The sequence below is a fragment of the Artibeus jamaicensis genome, unplaced genomic scaffold, assembly GCF_021234435.1.
Source record: "Artibeus jamaicensis isolate MK-2021 breed Jamaican fruit bat unplaced genomic scaffold, CSHL_Jam_final contig_2002, whole genome shotgun sequence".
In the NCBI taxonomy this organism is placed as follows: Eukaryota; Metazoa; Chordata; class Mammalia; order Chiroptera; family Phyllostomidae; genus Artibeus; species Artibeus jamaicensis.
Genome location: NW_026521408.1, coordinates 974,489 through 994,458, shown reverse-complemented (window position 1 = coordinate 994,458; position 19,970 = coordinate 974,489). Strand labels below are relative to the sequence as shown.

The window sequence follows — 19,970 nt, the reverse complement described above, 5'->3', positions numbered from 1 at the left end:
AGATGACTGGACTTCCGCCATGATGGAGGTGTAGGTGAAAGCACTGTGCCTCCTCCCACAACCAAGTTTAAAAACAACAAAGTTTTAGCAACAAAAACTCAGCCAAAACCACAGAAAATTGAACTCCCTGGAAGTCTGACAACAACGAACCCTTCAGCCAAACTCATAAGAGGGGCAGAGCCAGCAGCAGAGCAGGGTCAGGCAGGAAAGATCCACCGGACCTAGCTGGGCCCACAACCCAGGCGCACAGGCAGCAGTAGGTGGATCCCAGGTGTGGAGAAGCGGGTGGACCCACTGAGGGCGGAAGGCGGTGGACTCACTAAGGGCTGACCACGGTTACACATTTGCGCGCAGATAAACTGGTGAAGGAAGGAGTAGTGAGACAGACCGTGCAGGGCCCAGTGGCAGGAAGTGGCAGAGGGGACCACCATTGTCCCTCTCTGACCCCGTCCCCACCTGCAGCGTCAAAAACCAGTGACCTGGGTGGCCCCGCCCTGGTAAATACCTAAGGCTCTGTTCCTCATATGTAACAGGCATAAACAGAGCAAAACATTATGGCTCACGAACAATTCAAAGCCCCAGAGCCCATAACTCTAAGCAACCAAGAAACAGCCAAACTTTCAGATACACAGTTCAAAACACTGGTGATCAGGATGCTCACAGAACTGGTTGATTTTAGTAACAAATTAGAGGAACATATGAAGGCTAAACTAATTGAAATGAAGGGAAATGCACAGGAAACCAGTAGTAATGGAAAGGAAACTGGGACTCAAATCAAAGGAGTGGACCAAAAAGAGGAAAAAAATGACCAAACAGAAAAGGATGAAGAAACAAGAATTCAAAAAAATGAAGAGAGGCTTAGGAACCTCCAGGACATCTTTAAATGTTCCAACATCAGAATTATAGGGGTACCAGAAGGGGAAGAGGAACAGCCATGAGTGGAAAACTTATTTGAACTAATAATAAAGGAGAATTTCCCCAATCTGGCAAAGGCAATAGACTTCCAGGAAATCCAGGAAGCTCAGAGAGTCCCAAAGAAGGTGGACCCAAGAAGGAACACACCAAGGCACATCATAATTACATTAGCCAAGATTAAAATGAAGGAGAGAATCCTAGAAGCAGCAAGAGCTAAGGGGACAGTCACCTACAAAGGAGTTCCCATCAGACTGTCAGCTGATTTCTCCAAAGAGACCTTACAGGCAAGAAGGGGCTGGAAGGATGTATTCCAAGTCATGAAATCCAAAGACCTACATCCAAGATTGCTCTATCCAGCAAACTTTCATTTAGAATGGAAGGGCAGATAAAGTGCTTCTCAGATAAGATCAAATTTGAGGAGTTCATCATCACCAAGCCCTTATTATATGAAATGTTAAAGGGACTTACCTAAGAATAAGAAGATAAAAAGATGAACAGTGAAAGGACAGCAAACTCACAGTTATTAACAACCACACCTAAAACAAAAGGAAAGTAAGAGAATAGCTAGATCAGGAGCAGAACCATAGAAATGAAGATCACATAAAGGGTTAGCAACAGGGGAGTGGGAGAAGGAGAAGGGGGGAGAAGGTACAGAAAATAAGTAGCATAGACAGTAGGTAGAAAATAGATGGGGGAAGGGCAAGAATAGTAGGGGAGATATAGAATCTAAAGAACTTGAGACACGTGGTCATAAACTAAAGGGGGGGAAATGGTGGGAGAAGGGGTGTGCAGGGTGGAGGGGAATGAAGGGGGGAATAGAACAACTGTAATGGCATAATCAATAAAGTATATTTTTTAAAAGTAAATAAAAATAAATTAAAAATAGAATACTTTTTGGTATTTAGATTCATTTACCTAATTATATTCATTATTCAGCTTGGTTACATAAGTTCCTTCCAAGATCTCTCTTTATAAATCTTCTTCAACGCTCACAGACTCTGTGATGTATATAATCTTTCTGCAATTTACATAGTCCCTTTTAGTTTCCTTCTTATAAGTCATTTAGAAATAACCAACTTAGGAACAAATTATTTTTCTTTTACATCAGTAAGTGTTTTCATATTTTATACTTATTATTACCAAATTATACAATTTCTTTTCAACCTAATTAGAATTCCTAATCCTTATAAATCTTGATTTTAGCAACAATTAAAAGTAATTAGCATTCTTTAGATTGATGCTTTTATAAATACACTTCATAACTTTTATAAACAGGTTTTCTTCCCCCACTGGCAAACATGTTGACATTTTCAAAAGACATACTTATTTCAAATAAAGTATTTATTTTTTAAAATAATTTTTATTTTTATTTCTTAGTTTATTGTTATTTTTAGAGAGAGGGTAAATGAGGGAGAGAAATATCAATATGTGGTTGCCCTTCACATGCCCTCTACTAACTGGGCCTCAACCCAGGTGTGTGCACTGACTGGGAATCAAACTGGTGACCTTTTTGGTTTGCAGGCCAGCACTCACTCCACTGAATCACAATAGCCAAGTATAATATATTTATTAACAAATCCATTTTCTAGCTTCTCAGCAATAAGAAGCGAAAGCAGGTAAATTCGGAGGAATAAATATTTTAACATGCTGTTATTTCAAATATCTAGATATTTAAAAATTTTCACCATTTAACCCAGCAAAACTCCAAAGTTCCAAGTCACTCAAGACTTTGGAAAACTATGTTTAGGTATCTTTACCATTATTACTGAAAATCTTTATTAAAACCTTTTTATTTTAATGACATTCATTTATGGAGATTTTAAAGTCAGTTATTACCCAAGCCATTTTCTTGACAAATTTGTAACAGAGATAAATAACATGAACATATTCCTGCAAACCCAGGGAAAACAAACATATATTTTATGTTAATATGTTAAGATGATGTCAATTAAATTTAAACTGTTCTAATTATATTATTGATGGCTTGACTTTTTCTGGACAGACCTCATATACCTATTTTTTGTTTTCAGACTGGCAAACATTATATTTTTTGGTGTGCTACAGAATTTTAGTAATTAGTTTATGTGTGCCATGAGATGAAAAGGCTGAAATTTCTACTTTTAGAAATAGTGTGGCAAATTAAAAAGAGGTATGTGGTACGCAGAGGTGAAATGCTGCTCATTTGTGTTTAGATAAGTCTGAAGCATGAGGCAAGAGAGGCCATTTGTATGGAAAATACATTGAAATTGGCTTTGGTGTGCTCTCCAAGTTCAGGGGATAGGGTGTCAGGGTGGGGCAAATAGTGTGAGCCAGGTTGATGGAGACTCAAATATCATGCCTGTCTGCTGGTTCTGCGGTGGTAGTGGTGGGGTCTCAGAAAAGGAACAATGGCTTATGCCATTTTTTTCTGGCAAAGTATAGCCCCTCAACTCTCACCCTGATGCCAGACAATTTGGTTCTTTCCAGGTTCCTTTCAAGCTGCTACTCCAGTACTGGAGGTCAGAGACAGTGAGTTTGAGTAAGTCCAGCATGTGGTCTCATGCCTGGCACTAGCAACAGCTGATCTTATTTTGTAGTGTGGCCTATCTTTGGTACCTCCAAGCCCAGTACAAGGAGCGGAGATCTGTAGATTGCTCTATAGCATCTACCAGGTAACCCTACAAAGGGCACAGGCAGTGGCCTACCTTGCACCTCCTGGGATGCCCCAGAACCAGTGCACCTAGAGGACAGCTTCAAACCATGCTGGATTAAAACCCTACCACTTCCATGAGTAATACACTTAAGAGGTGAAGTTGGTGAGCACCAAAGCCTCACTGAAGTAAGTCCTGCTTTGCAGGGTCAACTCCTGCATAGCAACTCCTCCCCTGTAGTTGCAGCAGGTCCTCACAGCCAATTGGCCTGGGGGTCAATCCCTCCCAGTGATGCCAACAGTAGTCAAGGCTCAACTACAACAGGACAATGCACACAGCCCACACAGGGCACAAGTGGAGTGCCCATCTCAAGTTACTGTGGAGGCTGTGCCATTGGACCTACAGGACACCTACTATATTCCCAAGGCCACTCTACCAAGTACAGGAGACATAGACACTCTAATACATAGAAACAAACACAGGAGAGCAGGCAAAATGCAGAAACAAAGAAACGCAGAAACAAACAAAAACAAAAAACAAAATGCTGTTTTTTTCATTTCTACCAAGTGAAAAAAAGAGCAGAAATGTCCAGAAAAAAATGGAGGCAAGCAAATGAAATGGAGGCAAGCAAACTACCAGATTCAGCATTCAAAACAATGGTTATAATGATGCTCAAGGAACTTAATGAGACCTTCAATAGCATAAAAAATGTCATAGAAACCATAAAAAAAGAACCAGTCAGAAGTGAATGATACACTAACTGACATGAGGAACAATTTACAGGGTATCAACATTAGAGTAGATGAAGGAGAGAATCAAATCAGTAATTTGAAAATTAAAGTAAGCAAAAAGTATCAAATCAGAATAGCAATAAGAGAAAAAGAATACAATAATAATAATAATAATAATAATAATAATCTATAAGGAACCTCTGGAACAAGTGTACAAGCATTTGCATCATAAAGGTACCAGAAGGAGCAGAGGGAGAAAGAAATTGAAAACCTTTTAAAAAATGGCAGAAAAACCCTAATTTGTTAGAATAAGTAGACATAACAGGCCAGGAAGCACAGATAGTCCTTTTTTTTTTTAGATTAAATTTAATATAATCTTTTTTTAATTTAATTTTTTAATAATTGCAAATTATCTTTTTATTTTATTTTATTTTTAAATTAATTTTATTGATTATGCCATTAGACTTGTTCTATTTCCCCCCTTCATTCCCCTCCACCCTACACACCCCCTCCCCCACCATTCCCCCCTTTAGTTTATGACCACGTCTCAAGTTCTTTAGATTCTATATTTCCCATACTATTCGTGCAAAATATTTAACTCTTGAGTTCCTTTTTTTAGTTTTAGTTTTGTTTTGTTTTACTACATGTGGTACTTTCTTATAACATTTTTTAAAATTTAATTATTTTTGAAGTACAGTTTTCTTTTACTCCCATGCCAGTGCACCCCCCCCAGTGCTCCCCACCTCCCTCTCATTTCCACCCACCTTAGTTGTTGTCCATGTGTCCTTTATACTAGTTCCTGTAAATCCTTCCCTTTTCCCCCCGAAATTTCCTTCCCTCTCCCCTCTGGTCACTGTCCCCCTGTTCTCTATTTCAATGTCTTTGGTTATATTTTGCTTCCTTGTTTGTTTTGTTGTTTAGCTTCCTGTTAAAGGTGAGATCATATGGTATTTGTCTTTCACCACCTGGCTTATGTCACTCAGCATAATGCTTTCCACCCATGCTGTTGCAAAGGGTAGGAGCTCCTTCTTTCTTTCTGCTGCATAGAATTCCATTGTGTAAATGTACCATAGGTTTTTGATCCATTCATTTACTGCTGGGCACCTAGGTTGCTTCCAACACTTGGCCATTGTAAATTGTGCTGCTATGAACATAGGGGTGGCATAGGTTCTTTTGGACTGGTGTTTTAGGGTTCTTAGAGTATAATCCTAGCAGTGGAATTGCTTGGTCAAAAGGCAGATTCATTTTTAGTTTTCTTAGAAAATTCTATACTGTTTTCCATACTGGTTGTACCAGTCTGCCATCCCACCAAGAGTGAACTAGGGTCCACTTCTCCCCACAACCTTTCCAACACTTGTTGTTTGTTGCTTTGTTTATGATGGCCATTCTGACCTGTGTGAAGTGGTATCTCATTGTGGTTTTAATTTGCATCTCTCTGATACTAGTGATATTGAGCATCTTTTCATGTGTCTCTGGATCCTCTGTATGTCCTCCTTGGAGAAGTGACTGTTCAAGTCCTTTGCCCACTTTTTAATTGGATTGCTTCTTTTCTTAGAGTGGAGTCATTTGAGTTCTTTATATATTTTGGAGATTAAACCCTTGTCTGAGGCATCATTGACAGATATGTTTTTCCATATAGTTGGTTCTTTTTATTTCAATACTGTTTTCTTTACCGTGCAGAAGCTTTTTAATTTAATGAGGTCAAACCCATTTGTTTATTCTTTCCTTTATGTTCCTGTTCTAGGGGACATATCAGTAAAAATGTTGCTGTGTGAAATATCTGAGATTTTCCTGCCTCTGTTCTCCTCTAGAATTTTAATGGTGTCACAGCTTATATTTAAGTCTTTTATCCACCTTGAATCTATTTTAGTGTATGGTGTAAGTTGGTGCTTGAGTTTCATTTTTTTGCACGTAGCTGTCCAGTTCTCCCAACACCATTTGTTAAAGAAGCTATTTTTATGCCATTTTAAGTTGCTGCCTCCTATGTTGAATATTAATTGACCATAGAGACTTGGGTTTATTTCTGGGCTTTCTGTTGTGTTCCACTGTGTCTGCTGTTTTGCCAGTAGCAGATTGTTTTGATTACAGTGGCCTTGTAATACAGTTTGGTGTCAGGTATTGTGATCCCTCTTACCTTGTTCCTCTTCCTCAAAATTGCAGCAGCTATTCAGGGTCTTTTATGGTTCCACATAAATTTTTAAAGTGTTTGTTCTATGTCTGTGAAGTATATCATTGGTACTTTAATAGGGATTGCATTGAATCTCTAAATCGCTTTGGGTAGTATGGACATTTTGATGATGTTAGTTCTTCTGGCCCATGAACAAGGTATATGTTTCCATCTGTTTGTGTCTTCCTTTATTTCTTTCTTTAGTGTTGTGTAGTTTTCTGCATACTGGTCTTTTACCTCCTTGGTTAGGTTTATTTCCTATTTTATTTTTCTTTTTGCTATATTGAATGGGATTTTTTTCTTGATTTCTGCTTCTGCTGTTTCAATGTTGGTATACAACAATGCCTTTGATTTCTGGATATTGACTTTGTATTCCACTGTATTGCTACATTCATTTATTAGGTCGAGCAGTTTTTTGGTGGAGTCTACAGGATTTTCCATGTACACTATCATGTCATCTGCAAACAATGACAGTTTTGTTTCCTCCTTTCTTATTTGGATGCCTTTTCTTGTCTGATTGCTGTGGCTAAAACTTCCAATACTATATTGAATAGAAGTGGTGAAAGTGGACAACCTTGTCTTGTTCCTGATCTTAGTGGAAAAGGTTTTAGTTTTTGCACATTGAGTATGATGTTCACTGTAGGTGTCTTGTATATGGCCTTTATTATGTTGAGAAACAAGATACCTAAACAAGATAAAACATTTCAAACAAACAGCCTAACCCTACACCTACAAGAACTTAAGGAACAACAACAAAGACAGCCCAGAGCAAGTAGAAGGAAGGAAATACCAAGATCAGAGCAGAATTAAATGACATAGAGACTAAAAGCTGTGTTTTTATGAGAAATGGGTGCTATACCTTATCAAATGCTTTTTTTGCATCTATTGATATGATCATGTGATTTTTGTCTTTGCTCTTTTTAATGTGATTTATTACATTTACTTATTTGTGAATATTGAACCATCCTTTCATCACTGGAATGAATCCCACTTGGTCATGGTGTATGATGTTTTTAATGTATTGTTAGATACAGTTTGCCAATATTTTATTGAGAATTTTAGCATCTATGTTCATCAGAGATATTGGCCTGAAGTTTTCTTTCTTTCTTGTGTCTTTATCTTGTTTTGGGATTAGGATGGTGCTGGCTTCATAAAAAGAGTTTGGGAGTCTTCCATGATTTTGGATTTTTTGGATAGTCTGAAGAATCAGAATTAGCTCTTCCTTAAATGCTTTGTAGAATTCTCCTGTGAAACCATCTGGTCCAGAGCTTTTGTGTGTTGGGAGTTTTTTGATTATTGCTTCAATTTCATATGCTGTTATTGGTCTGTTCAGGCTTTCTGCTTCTTCTTCATTGAGCTTTGGAAGATTATATTTTTCTAGAAATTTGTCCATTTAATCTAGGTTTTCAAATTTCTTGGCATACCGTTCTTCATGTTAACATTTTACAATCCTTTGTATTTCTGTGTTATCAGTTGTAATCTCTTCTCTTTCTTTTCTGATTGTGTTTATTTGGGTCCTCTCTCTTTTCTTCTTGATGAGCCTACTTAAAGTCTTGTCAATTTTATCTTTTCAAAGAACCAGCTTCTGAATTCATTGATCCTTAGAATTGTGCTTTTAAGTCTCTATGTCATTTAATTCTGCTCTGATCTTGGTATTTTCTTCCTTCTACTTGCCCTGGGCTGTCTTTTTTTTGTTTTTTTAAGTTCTTGTAGGTGTAGGGTTAGGCTGTTTGTTTGAAATGTTTTATGTTGTTTAGGTAGGCCTGTATCACTATGAACTTCCCTCTCAGGACTGCCTTACCTGTGCCCCATAAGTTTTGGGTTGTTGTGAGTTCATTTTCATTTGTTTTCAGAACCTTTTTTATTTATTCTCTAATTTCGTTCTTGACCCATTCATTGTTTAATAGCATGCTGTTCAATCTCCATGCTTTTGAATGTTTGGGTTTTTTTCCTTTGGCTTGGTTTCTAGCTTCAGTCCCTTGTGGTCAGAGAAGATGCTTGGTATGATTTCAATTTTCTTGTATTTCTTGAGGCTTGTTTCGTGTCCTATCATGTGGTCTATATTTGAAAATGTTCCATGTGCATTTTAAAAGAATGTGTATTTAGCTCCTTTGGGATGAAGGACTCTATATATATCAGTTAAGTCCATTTTATCTAGGGCATTGTTCAATGCCACAATATCTTTGTCAATATTTTGTTCACAAGATATGTCCATTTTTGACTGTGGGGTGTGAAAAATCCCATACTATAATTGTGTTGCTGTCAATATCTTTCTTGAAGTCCTCTAAGATTTTCTTTATATATTTGGGTGCTCCTATGTTGGGTGCACATATATTTACGATATTTATGTCTTCCTGGTGGATTCTTCCTTTGACTATTATGAAGTGACCCTGTGGGTCTCTCTTTATGGCCCTTTTTTTGAAGACTATTTTGTCTGATATGAGTATTGCTACCTTAGCTTTTTTTCTCTATTTGTTTGCTTGGAAAATTTTTTCCCAGCTCTTTACTTTCAGTCTGTGTAGGTCTTTTGTCTTGAGATGGGTCTCTTGAAGGCAGCATGTGTGTGGGTCATGATTTCTTATCCATTCATCTGTTCTATGTGTTTTGATTGGAGAATTTAAGCCATTTACATTTAAGGTTATTATTCATAGGTACTTATTCATTGCCATTTTGGTACCTGTCTTCTTCTCTCTTTCTTTTCCTTTCTTTCTTTAAAGCAGTTCCTTTAGCATGTCTTGCAGAATTGGTTTGGTGGAGGTGTATTCTTTTAGACTTGTTTTGTCTGAGAAGCTCCTTATTTGGCCTTCTATCTTGATTGAGAGCTTTGCTGGGTAAGGTAGCCTTGGTTGTAGGCCTCTGGTTCTCATTACTTGGAATATTTCTTGACATTCTCTTCTTGCTTGGAGGGTTTCTACTTAGAAGTGAGCTGCTAACCTTATTGGGGTGCCTTGTATATTATTTCCTTTTTTCCCCTTGCCTCCTTTAGGATTCTTTCTTTGTCTTGGAATTTTGCCATTTTATTATGATGTGTCTTGGAGTGGGCCTCTTTGGGTTCCTTTTGATTGGGAGTCTCAGTGTTTCCTGGATTTGTGTGACTTTTTCTCTCATCAAATTAGGGAAGTTTTCCATCATTACTTTTTCAAATAGGTTTTCTATCCCTTGCTCTTCTTCTTCTCCTTCTGGTAACCCTATTATTTGGATATTTTTACATTTCATATTGTCTTGTATTTCTCTTAATCCCTCTATATTCTTTCTGACATTCTTTTCTATTTTTTGCTCTTTTTGTGTGTTTTTTTCTACTTTGTCCTCCAGCTTGCTGATCCGATCTTCTGCTTCATTGATCCTGCTTTTGATTCCTTGTACTCTGGTTTTGAGTTCAGATATTGTATTCTTCATTTCCTCTTGGCCCTTGTTGATAGTTTCTATTTGCTTTTTTATGTTGATACAGTTTTTAGAGAGTTCATTGTAATTTTCCTGTAGTTTCTGGTAATTTGCTGTGAGCTCATGGAGCTTCCTAATAACCATTGCTTTGAACTCAATATCTGATAGTTGAGTTACCTCTATTTCATTTACTATTCTTTCTGAGGCTTCCTTTTTTCCTTTCATTTGGGGATTGTTTCTTTGTCTTCCATTGTTTGTGAGACTCTTCTTGTTAGCCTCAGGTTCTTAAATTGATCTGTTCTGACTCCCTGGTTTTGTGGTGTGAATTCTGTGGTAAAATACCTGTGCGATTCAGTGGTGCAGTCTCTTTACAGTATCCTGGTGTTCACCGCTTCCATCTACTCTTTTTGTGATCATTTGGAAGAGTAAGGCAAAATGGTTTAAGACAGCAAGAGAGTATTCTATGCTATTTAGAGTAGCAGCCAGTAGAGAAGAGATAGGAGATCCTTTGGCTGTATATAGTGTTAACCGTGATCTTCAGCCCAACTAACCACCTTTTAGAAAGGATGGAAAGAAGGTAAGATTCTTGTTGGGGAGGGAAGAATTGTGAGTTGGATCTAGAAAGCAGTGAGGTTGTGGGAGATCAGATTCTGAGGTCAGGTGAGAGTAAAGAATAGTAAATAGATGTAGTGTGTGAGAGAATATAGAGTTATCCACTACAGTAATAGAGTTCAGGAAACTGTGAAGTGGGCTAAGAACTGGGAGGCACGCGGTGTAGTGTTTATGATAGTATGGAACAGCTATTATTTATAATAATATTAGAGCAATGATCATATGACAGAATCTATGAGATCTAGATAACAAGAATAGGGAGTATTTGGCCTTCAGTAGTGTGTGAATGGGACACTCAGAAGTGAAAGACAGTAAATTAGCAATACACTATGAATGAGAGGACTGGGGAAACCTGTCAAATGATACAATATAACCAGCAAAGCAAAGAAGACTAAACAAAAAGAAGAGGAATAGAAAAATATCATTCAGGACTTCCGCCAAGATGGAGGTTTAGGTGGATGTGCCGTGCCTCCTCACACAACCAAGTTTAGGGACAACTAAATATTAGCATCAGAAAACACAACCAGAACACGGAAAACTGAACTTTTCGGAAGTCCACTAACAACAAATTCTTCAGCCCGACCTGTAAGGGGCGAAACCAGCTTCGGGTGAGGAGTTGCAAAGGAGGGCTCGGTCGGACCCGGGCGCGGAATCCAGACTCGCGAATCCAGTCGCACGGGTTCCAAACCCAGGATTGGACCTAGTGAGCGACCGAGCAACCCACCGGGTGAGCGACTACAGAGGAGACAGTGGGGAGACGGTGCAGCGAGTTGACTGTGGTTGCCTAATTGCGCGCGAGTGAGCGGTTGGACCGGCAGCGGCCGCACGGGCAATAGAGGGCTCCGCCATTTCCCCGCTCTGACCACGCCCCCACATACAGCGTCACAACCCAGCGACCTGGGAGTCCAAGGCGCCGCTTCTCCCACTTAAAGGGCCAGAACAGACCAAAAATGTCGCAGGGAGAACTCAAAGCCCCAGAGATAAATCTAAGTGACGAAGAAATAGCAAAACTCTCAGACGCACAGTTTAAAACACTGGTCATCAGCTTCCTCACAGATCTGGTGGATTATAGCCACAAATTAGAGAAACATATGAAGGCTAAATTAAGGGAAATGAATGGAATTCCACAGGAAACCCATAGAGATGAAAAGGAAACTGGGACTCAAATCAATGGAGTGGACCAGAAGAAAGCAAATAATGGCCAAACAGAAAAGAGTCAAGGAGGAAGAATTCAAAGAAATGAGGAGAGTCTTAGGAACCTCCAGGACATCTTTGAACGCTCCAATATCCGAATTATAGGGGTACCAGAAGGGGGAAAGACACAACCACCAGTGGAAAAACTATTTGAACAAATAATAAAAGAAAATTTCCCCAATCTGGCAAAGGAAATAGACTTCCAAGAAATCCAAGAAGCCCAGAGAGTACCAAAAAAGTTGGACTCAAGAAGAAACACACCAAGGCATATCATAATTACGTTAGCCAAAATTAAAATGAAGGAGAGAATTCTGGAAGCAGCAAGAGCTAAGGGGACAATCACCTACAAAGGAGTCCCCATCAGGCTGTCAGCAGATTTCTCAAAAGAGACCTTACAGGCAAGAAGGGGCTGGAAAGAAATATTCCAAGTCATGAAATCTAAAGACCTACAACCAAGATTGCTCTACCCAGTAAAACTTTCATTTACAATGGAAGGACAGATAAGGTGCTTCTCAGATAAGACCAAATTCAAGGAGTTCATCATCACCAAGCCCTTATTATATGAAATGTTACAGGGACTTATCGAAGAAAAAGAAGTTAAAGAAACATGAACAGTGAAAGGACAACAAACTCACAGTTATTAACAACCACACCTAAAACGAAAGCAAACTAAGAGGACAGCTAGATCAGGAGTGGAAACATAGAAATGAATATCTCAAGGAGGGTTAGCAACAGGGGAGTGGGAGGAGGAGATGGGGGGAGAAGGTATAGAAAACAAGTAGCACAGACAGTAGATAGAAAATAGATGGGGGGGGCAAGAATAGCATGGGAAATATAGAACCTAAAGGACTTGAGACACATGGACATAAACTAAAGGGGGGTAATGGTGGGGTTGGGGGGGCAGGGTGGAGGGGAATGAAGGGGGGAATAGAACAACTGTAACAGCATAATCAATTCAAAAAAATAAATAAATTAAAAAAATTCAAATGAAATATGTAAGAATAATGAAAAAATAATAATACAAATATGTAATAACTTGCAGTTTCTCTGCAATAGCAAAGTGAAATTTGTCTCTTTGTCCCAACTGTTGGGATGCCCCCTCTTTGGGTCCAACTCTGGTCTTTCCACAGTTCCAGGGTTTTTTGTCTCCCTTGTGTAATGGCCATTAGTAGTGGAAACATAGGGATAGCCGTTAGGCATCTGCAGTTCCTGAGACTGGGTAATAAATAATCCTCCGGGAACAGTTGGGTTCAAAAAAAAAAAGAAAATTCTAGCCAAATAAGGTAACTAACCAGGGCCCACCAGCAGCAATACCCACCAATTAGAGAGACCCTCACCGTTTTCAATTTAGCAACCTAGCTAATAGCTAACCGCCACATCTGCTTCTGTAAGCCCGCATTCGCTTGCTCTGCCCTATAAAAACCCCGTAGTTTGTAAGCCACGTGCGGCTTCCATGTTGTAGCTCTGAGAAGCTACCTGACTCCCCAGGGGGGGAAGGAAGCCCGCCCCTGCGCAGGTAAAAACTTTTGGCCAATAAATACCATCATAAGCTCTAAGTTTCTGGACGTCTGATTTCTCGCCCATCGAATGCAACATTTGGAGGCCCCAGCGAGATCCACTTCCCGGGAGGGAGGTTTCGTCCAGAAACTGAGAGAGCGGCCGGGCCCGGTAAGTTCTGGGAGGATCCTCATTCGGTTTCGGTGGTCTAGACCTTTTTAGCCCCAAGGGGGTAGGTAGGACGCTACCGGCAGTCCCCCCGGGGGTTCCCAAGGAGAGGACGCGCTCGGGAATCGGAGCTTGGCTCCCGCGACTAGGTCGCATCTGGTTTGCGCTGCGCTGCGCTGCGCTGCGGGACGTGCCTGAGAGCCGCGGGTCGCCTGTGTGTGATAAGAGAGTGCTTGTTTTTGTGTTTTCTGTTAGTCATAGTTGTCAGTGTTCTCGCCTCTGAGATCCCCGAGGTCGTCCAGCGCATCAGGATGGGCCAGAGTGGATCCGTACATGGGTCGCCCCTCGATTGTCTATTAAATAATTTTTCTGATTTTCAGAGGCGAGCGCAGGGTTACGGCGGACCAGCACCTGATCCTGAAATCCTCCGGACCCTCAGTGAACTGGAGTGGCCGACTTTTGGTGTTGGGTGGCCCTCCGAAGGAACCTTTGATTTGCCCCTTCTGTTCGCTGTCAGAGGGGTAGTGTACCGGGTGCCCCACCCCGATCAAATAATATATATAAATGTCTGGGTGGACATTGCAGCGGACCGCCCGGGATATATACGGCGGTGCCAGAGTAAAGGGCGGAGGGAAAGGCGGGCAGTGTGTCTGGCGGCACCCCGAGGCGGAGGCAACAGGCCTAGAGGGGCCCCGGGACGCTCGCCGCAGCAGACGCCACCGGAAAAAGGGGGGGGCCAAGGCTTTACCCCGTCTTGCAAGGGGACTCTGAGGAGTTCTTAGATTCCCCTTTGGCACCCCCTCCCTACTCGCAGCCTCAGCCTGACACCACCAGGGGGGAGGGAGGGCAGCCTCAGCCTGACACCACCAGGGGGGAGGGAGGGCAGCCTCAGCCTGACACCACCAGGGGGGAGGGAGGGCAGCCTCAGCCTGACACCACCAGGGGGGAGGGAGGGCAGCCTCAGCCTGACACCACCAGGGGGGAGGGAGGGCAGCCTCAGCCTGACACCACCAGGGGGGAGGGAGGGAGCCTCAGCCTGACACTCCCCAGAGGGAAGGAGTGCAAAGTCCTCCACACACAAGGGGAGGAAGTAGGTACGGGGGAAGGGAGGCACCGCCCCAGGGCAGCGCCGCCCTCTTACCCCTTAGGGAAGTACCGCCAGCGCCAGATGCACCCCCCCCCCGCGGGCACCACTCCGGCTGATTTATGTCCCCTTTTCAACCAGTGATTTATACAATTGGAAACATCAAAACCCTCCGTTTTCAGAAAAGCCGCAGGGGCTGATTTCCTTGCTAGAAACTATTTTCAGGACTCATCAGCCCACCTGGGATGATTGTCAGCAGATTTTGCAGACCCTCTTTACCTCGGAAGAACGGGGTAGGATAATGAGGAAGGCCGCGAAGGCAGTGATGGGGGAAGAGGGAGAGACAGCATATGGGAGGCGGGAAGTGCAAGACATTTTACCCGAGGATCCCCCTGATTGGGACCCAAATTCGAGTGGGGGAAGGGAGGCGCTACTCCAGTACCCCCGGGCTCTGCTTAGAGGGCTAAAGGCAGCAGCTAAGAAACCAACAAATTTTAGCAAGATTAGTGAGATAATACAAGGAAGGGAAGAGTCTCCCGCGGCATTTTTGGAGAGACTTACAGAAGCCTACAGAGTCTATACCCCACTCGACCCAAGAGCTCCAGAGAACTGGAGGCTGCTGAATATTGCCTTCGTAACCCAGGCTGCCCCAGATATTAGAAAGAAGTTACAAAAAATAGAAGGGTTTGAAGGAGAAAATATCAGTAGATTAGTAGAGATCGCCCAGAAAGTGTATGTGAACAGGGACGACCCAGAAATAGGGAGGGCAAAGGAGGTTGCAAAAATCCTGATTGCAGCCCAAAAACCCCCTCCCAAGAATCAGAAAAGGGAAAGGAGACACAGGAATCAGAGGCAGTCATTAGACAAAGACCAGTGTGCATTCTGCAAGGAGAAAGGCCATTGGAAACGAGAATGCCCCAAGAAGATGGAGCAGGGGCGGGACCTGCTGTGCTGCTCCAAACCTTGGACTGACGGGGCCGGGGCTCCATCCCTGTAGGCTCCCAAGAGCCCATGGTCACTTTAGATGTTGAGGGGAAACCAATAAACTTCCTCGTCGACACGGGAGCCACCTTTTCTGTCCTAAAGCAGCCACAAGGAAAAGTGCAGAAAGCAAAAACTAAGATAGTGGGAGCAACAGGAAAAGAAGAAATATATCCGTGGACCACGGCGCGGATAACGAACTTGGGTTCAGGCACTATTACTCACTCCTTCCTAATCATCCCAGATTGCCCTTACCCCTTACTTGGGAGAGATTTACTGCAAAAACTTCAGGCCACTATTACCTTCCGAGGGAGCGGCCAGCCGGGTGGAGAAGGCCCAGCGGAAGCTAAGCCTGGGGTCCAGCTAGAGGTAACCGTGCCAATCTCAGAGGAGTACTTGCTCGCAGCCCTCCTCGAAGGTAAGGAGGGGGGATGATGTCCCGCAAGACCTGCTTTCTGAGATACCTGGGGTCTGGGCAGAGACCAACCCGCCAGGGCTGGCAGCGCACCAGCCCCCAGTAATCGTCCAGCTGAAGAGCACAGCCAGCCCGGTCAGAGTGCGACAGTATCCCGTCCCAGCTCGGGCTAGGCAGGGCATAGCCCGGCACCTCAAGCGCCTCCTGGAGGCAGGCATCTTGAGGGAATGCCAATCAGCCTGGAACACGCCCTTACTACCAGTCCAGAAACCCGGGACCCAAGATTATCGGCCCGTGCAGGACTTAAGGGAAGTGAATGCCCAAGTAGAAACTATTCACCCCACTGTGCCTAACCCGTACACCCTGTTGAGCTCACTGCCCCCGACCCATGTCTACTACTCAGTACTAGACTTAAAAGACGCTTTCTTTTGTATTCCACTGGCGCCAAAAAGCCAGGAAATTTTTGCATTTGAGTGGGATGATCCAGAAAATGGACTAATTGGGCAATACACCTGGACCCGCCTGCCGCAGGGCTATAAGAACTCTCCCACTATATTTAGTGAAGCCTTGGGCAAGGACTTGCAACCTTTCCGCACCTCTCACCCCTCCGTAGTGCTCTTGCAGTATGTAGATGACCTGCTCGTCGCGGCCACGAGTCCGAAGGAATGTGAAACTGCGACGAAAGACCTTCTGCGAGAGCTAGAGGAGAAGGGGTACCGAGTGTCTGCTAAGAAGGCCCAGATTGCCAGACAGACCGTGAGTTATCTGGGCTATAATCTGCAGGGCGGACAAAGGATGCTATCCAGCCAACGGATTCAGGCCGTGATGCAGATTCCTGAGCCCACCAACAAGAGGCAGGTACGGGAATTTCTGGGGGCCGTAGGATATTGCAGGCTCTGGAGACTAGGCTTTGCGGAGTTAGCCCGGCCTCTCCATGAGTTAACCAGAGGAAAGGAGGACTTTTTCACATGGACACAGAAAGAGAGGCAGGCCTTCCAAGCATTAAAGGAGGCCCTGACCACGGCCCCCGCACTGGCCCTGCCTGACCTGACTAAACCCTTTCAGCTCTTTGTGGCTGAGAAGGGGGGAGTAGCCCTCGGGGTACTAAGTCAAGAGTTAGGGCCATGGAGGAGACCTGTGGCCTATCTATCCAAGAAATTAGACCCCGTGGCCTCGGGTTGGCCGGCCTGCCTCCGGGCATTAGCCGCAACTTCCGTGCTGGTGAAAGAAGCCAGTAAACTGACTCTAGGTCAAGATATTCAGATAATTGGAGAACACTATTTAGAGCAGGTATTGAGAGCCCCGCCTGACAGGTGGCTGTCAAATGCACGGCTTACCCAGTTTCAGGCTCAGCTGTTGAATCCTCCGGCCGTAACGTTTTTGAAAACAACGGCGTTGAACCCAGCCACCTTACTGCCAGCCCCAGATCCCACCATTATTCATGATTGCTCCCATGTGCTGGATGCAGTTCCTGGGTCTCGGCCAGACATGAGGGACCAGGCATATGAGAAGCCAGATCTCACCCTCTACACAGATGGGAGCAGCTATATTCAAGATAGACAACGCCTTGCTGGGGCAGCAGTGACCACTGAGACTGAGGTATTGTGGAAGCAGGCGTTGCCTGCTGGAACTTCGGCGCAGAAGGCTGAGTTAATCGGACTGACTCAGGCCCTGAGGATGGCTGAAGGTAAGGTTGTAAACATTTACACTGACAGCCGATATGCCTTTGCCACGGCCCACATACATGGGGCAATATATAAAGAAAGGGGCCTCCTGACTGCAGGAGGCAAGGACATTAAAAACACAGAAGAAATTTTAGCCCTTCTCGATGCCATTTGGCTCCCTGCTAAGGTAGCCATAATCCACTGCAGAGGGCATCAGCGGGGCGAGACGCCAATCATTAGAGGAAATAACCTTGCAGACGCAGCTGCGAGAGAAGCAGCCGCGCAAAAAAGGAGTGTGCTGCCACTGCTTCCTCATCCAAACCTTCCACCGTCCCCTCACTACACTGCTGAGGAAGAACAACTCGGAGAAAAGTTAGGAGGAAACAAAAACCAAGCTGGGTGGATAGTTTTGCCAGATTCAAGGATATTTTTACCCCAGGGAGTACTAGGGAAGGTAATACAAGACATTCACACCAGTGCCCACTTAGGTCAAAACAAGCTAGACACGCTAGTTAGGAAATATTACCTAGGGCTAGGATTCAGGGATGCAGTTCGTTCAGTAACCGCTAGGTGTCAGGCTTGTGCTAAGGTTAACGCCCAAAATAAGAGATTGCCTCCACTTATTAGATATAGAGGAAAATTTCCTGGAGAACTATGGGAAATAGATTTCACTGAAATGGCAAAGGGCACGTCTAGATACAGATACCTTTTAGTACTAGTAGACACTTACTCTGGGTGGGTAGAAGCCTTTCCCACCAGAGGTGACACTGCGTCCACAGTCTGCAAGTTATTAATAGGAGAAATTATCCCTAGGTATGGAATACCCCTAGCCATAGGATCAGACAATGGGCCCGCTTTTGTATCCAAGGTTTCACAAGAACTTGCCACAAGGCTAAGAATTAACTGGAAACTACATTGTATATACAGGCCCCAGAGTTCGGGTCAGGTAGAAAGAATGAACAGAACCTTAAAGGAAACTTTAATGAAATTAAGGGAAGAGACCGGCGGAAACTGGGTTGAGCTACTCCCTTTCGCCCTCTTCAGGGTAAGGTGTACACCTTATGTCAAGACTTGGGCACCATATGAAATTATGTTTGGACAGCCTATTCCTCTAGTTCCCAAACTCACTGCTGAGGAATTAGAACTAACTAACTCTAACTTCCTCAAGTCCTTGCAGGCTTTGCAGAACATCCGCCGTGAGGTGAGAGCTCTCCAGCAGGAGAGATATCCTAAAGAGCAAGGAGCAGAAGCTCCAGAGCCTGGACAGTGGGTGTGGATCCTGAATCATCGAAGGGGGAGTCTCGAGCCCCGCTGGATTGGGCCGTACCAGGTACTGTTGAGCACACCTTCAGCCGTGCGAGTGGCAGAAAAACCCTACTGGATACATCTTGCCCACATCAAGCCGGCCCCAACACCTGACAAGAGTGAAAAATGGAGTGTACAGCCAGTTTCAGGGGAACCCTTACGAGTAAAATTCTTCAAATCCTGACAATCCTAGTAGTCCTAGGCCCCCTACTGGGAAGGGGGTTTAGGATCCAAGAATGGGTGCTGATCAGGACTGCTGATGGTACTGTGATTGCCACCAACTATACGTGGGGAGGTGCTCCGGTTTCCCTAAAGACTGATTTCTCTAAGTTTTTTGATGATCGGTTCTGTGACTCCCAGGCGGCCATACCTGTTATGAACACCCTCGTCCCCCGCCCAAGGCAAGTCCCATTCTCCCCTTGCGAAAACTCAGCCAAAAATTACGGCCTGTGGTTTATTAGTTCATACGGGTGCCCCGAGACCACTAGAAAAACACAACTCAGGTGTGGAGGGTTTAGAGAATTCTATTGTAAAGCATGGGGTTGTGAAACCCTCGCAATGGGCTGGACGCCAGGAGGAGGGACAGATAAGCACATAAACCCTCCACAGGGAAAGAAGGCCACCCAAACCTGAGGACTGCCGAAAGGACAACTGTAACCCTACCACCATAACTGTCCTAAACCCCGACGCCCCCGACTGGACAAAAGGCCGTACCTGGGGAATAAGACTTTATATAGAAGGAGAAACTGACCCAGGAACCTTCATTACAATTAAAAGGCTACCTTTCGGGAACAGGCCACTACTGAGGGGTCTAGGTGAGGGGCTGCCACCCCGACCTCCTGGACCAGCCAAACCGCCCAGCAGGGTACTTCCCTCAGGGAATCCGTCCCTGACACCTACCCCAACGGGAAGGGAAAGAACTAGCTCAGCCCCCTTACTGACAAGGGGGGCACCGTGGCCCCCAAAGGATGTGCATAGACCACAGGAAAGGACGTCTACCTATGAATTACTTGATAAAGTCTTCCCCTTCCTAAATGAGACCCAGCCAGAAATCACTGAGTCTTGCTGGCTGTGCTTGAGCCCCAGGTCTCCCTTTTATGTAGGGATAGGGATAAACACCTCAGGGATAACATTAGGCACAGTCCCAATCTCAGCTATAGAGAGCTGTGAAGAAGATGGAACATTAACCTTAGATGAGTTCCATGAAAATGGGACCTGCTACATAC

The 19,970-nt window shown here is 43.9% G+C and overlaps 1 protein-coding gene across 1 annotated transcript; it reads left to right on the top strand.

Annotated features, from left to right (window-relative positions):
- The first annotated feature begins 22 nt into the window (after positions 1-22).
- Positions 23-19,224, top strand: LOC128625757 (uncharacterized). Its single transcript, XM_053657956.1, has 6 exons — positions 23-28; positions 3,382-3,433; positions 13,188-13,298; positions 15,605-15,778; positions 16,389-16,633; positions 18,608-19,224. Exons 1-6 carry the CDS (start codon positions 23-25, stop codon positions 18,926-18,928), a joined length of 909 nt encoding a protein of 302 aa, XP_053513931.1. The 3' UTR covers positions 18,929-19,224.
- Positions 19,225-19,970: the final 746 nt, after the last annotated feature.

Bases quoted from the DNA above. Each gene is read 5' to 3' on its own strand.
- LOC128625757 (XM_053657956.1), top strand. The intron at 3,434-13,187 runs GTAAGTCCAGCA...ATAAGCTCTAAG, and splicing joins GTCAGAGACAGTGAGTTTGA to TTTCTGGACGTCTGATTTCT. The intron at 16,634-18,607 runs GTACGGGAATTT...AACTTCCTCAAG, and splicing joins AGCCCACCAACAAGAGGCAG to TCCTTGCAGGCTTTGCAGAA.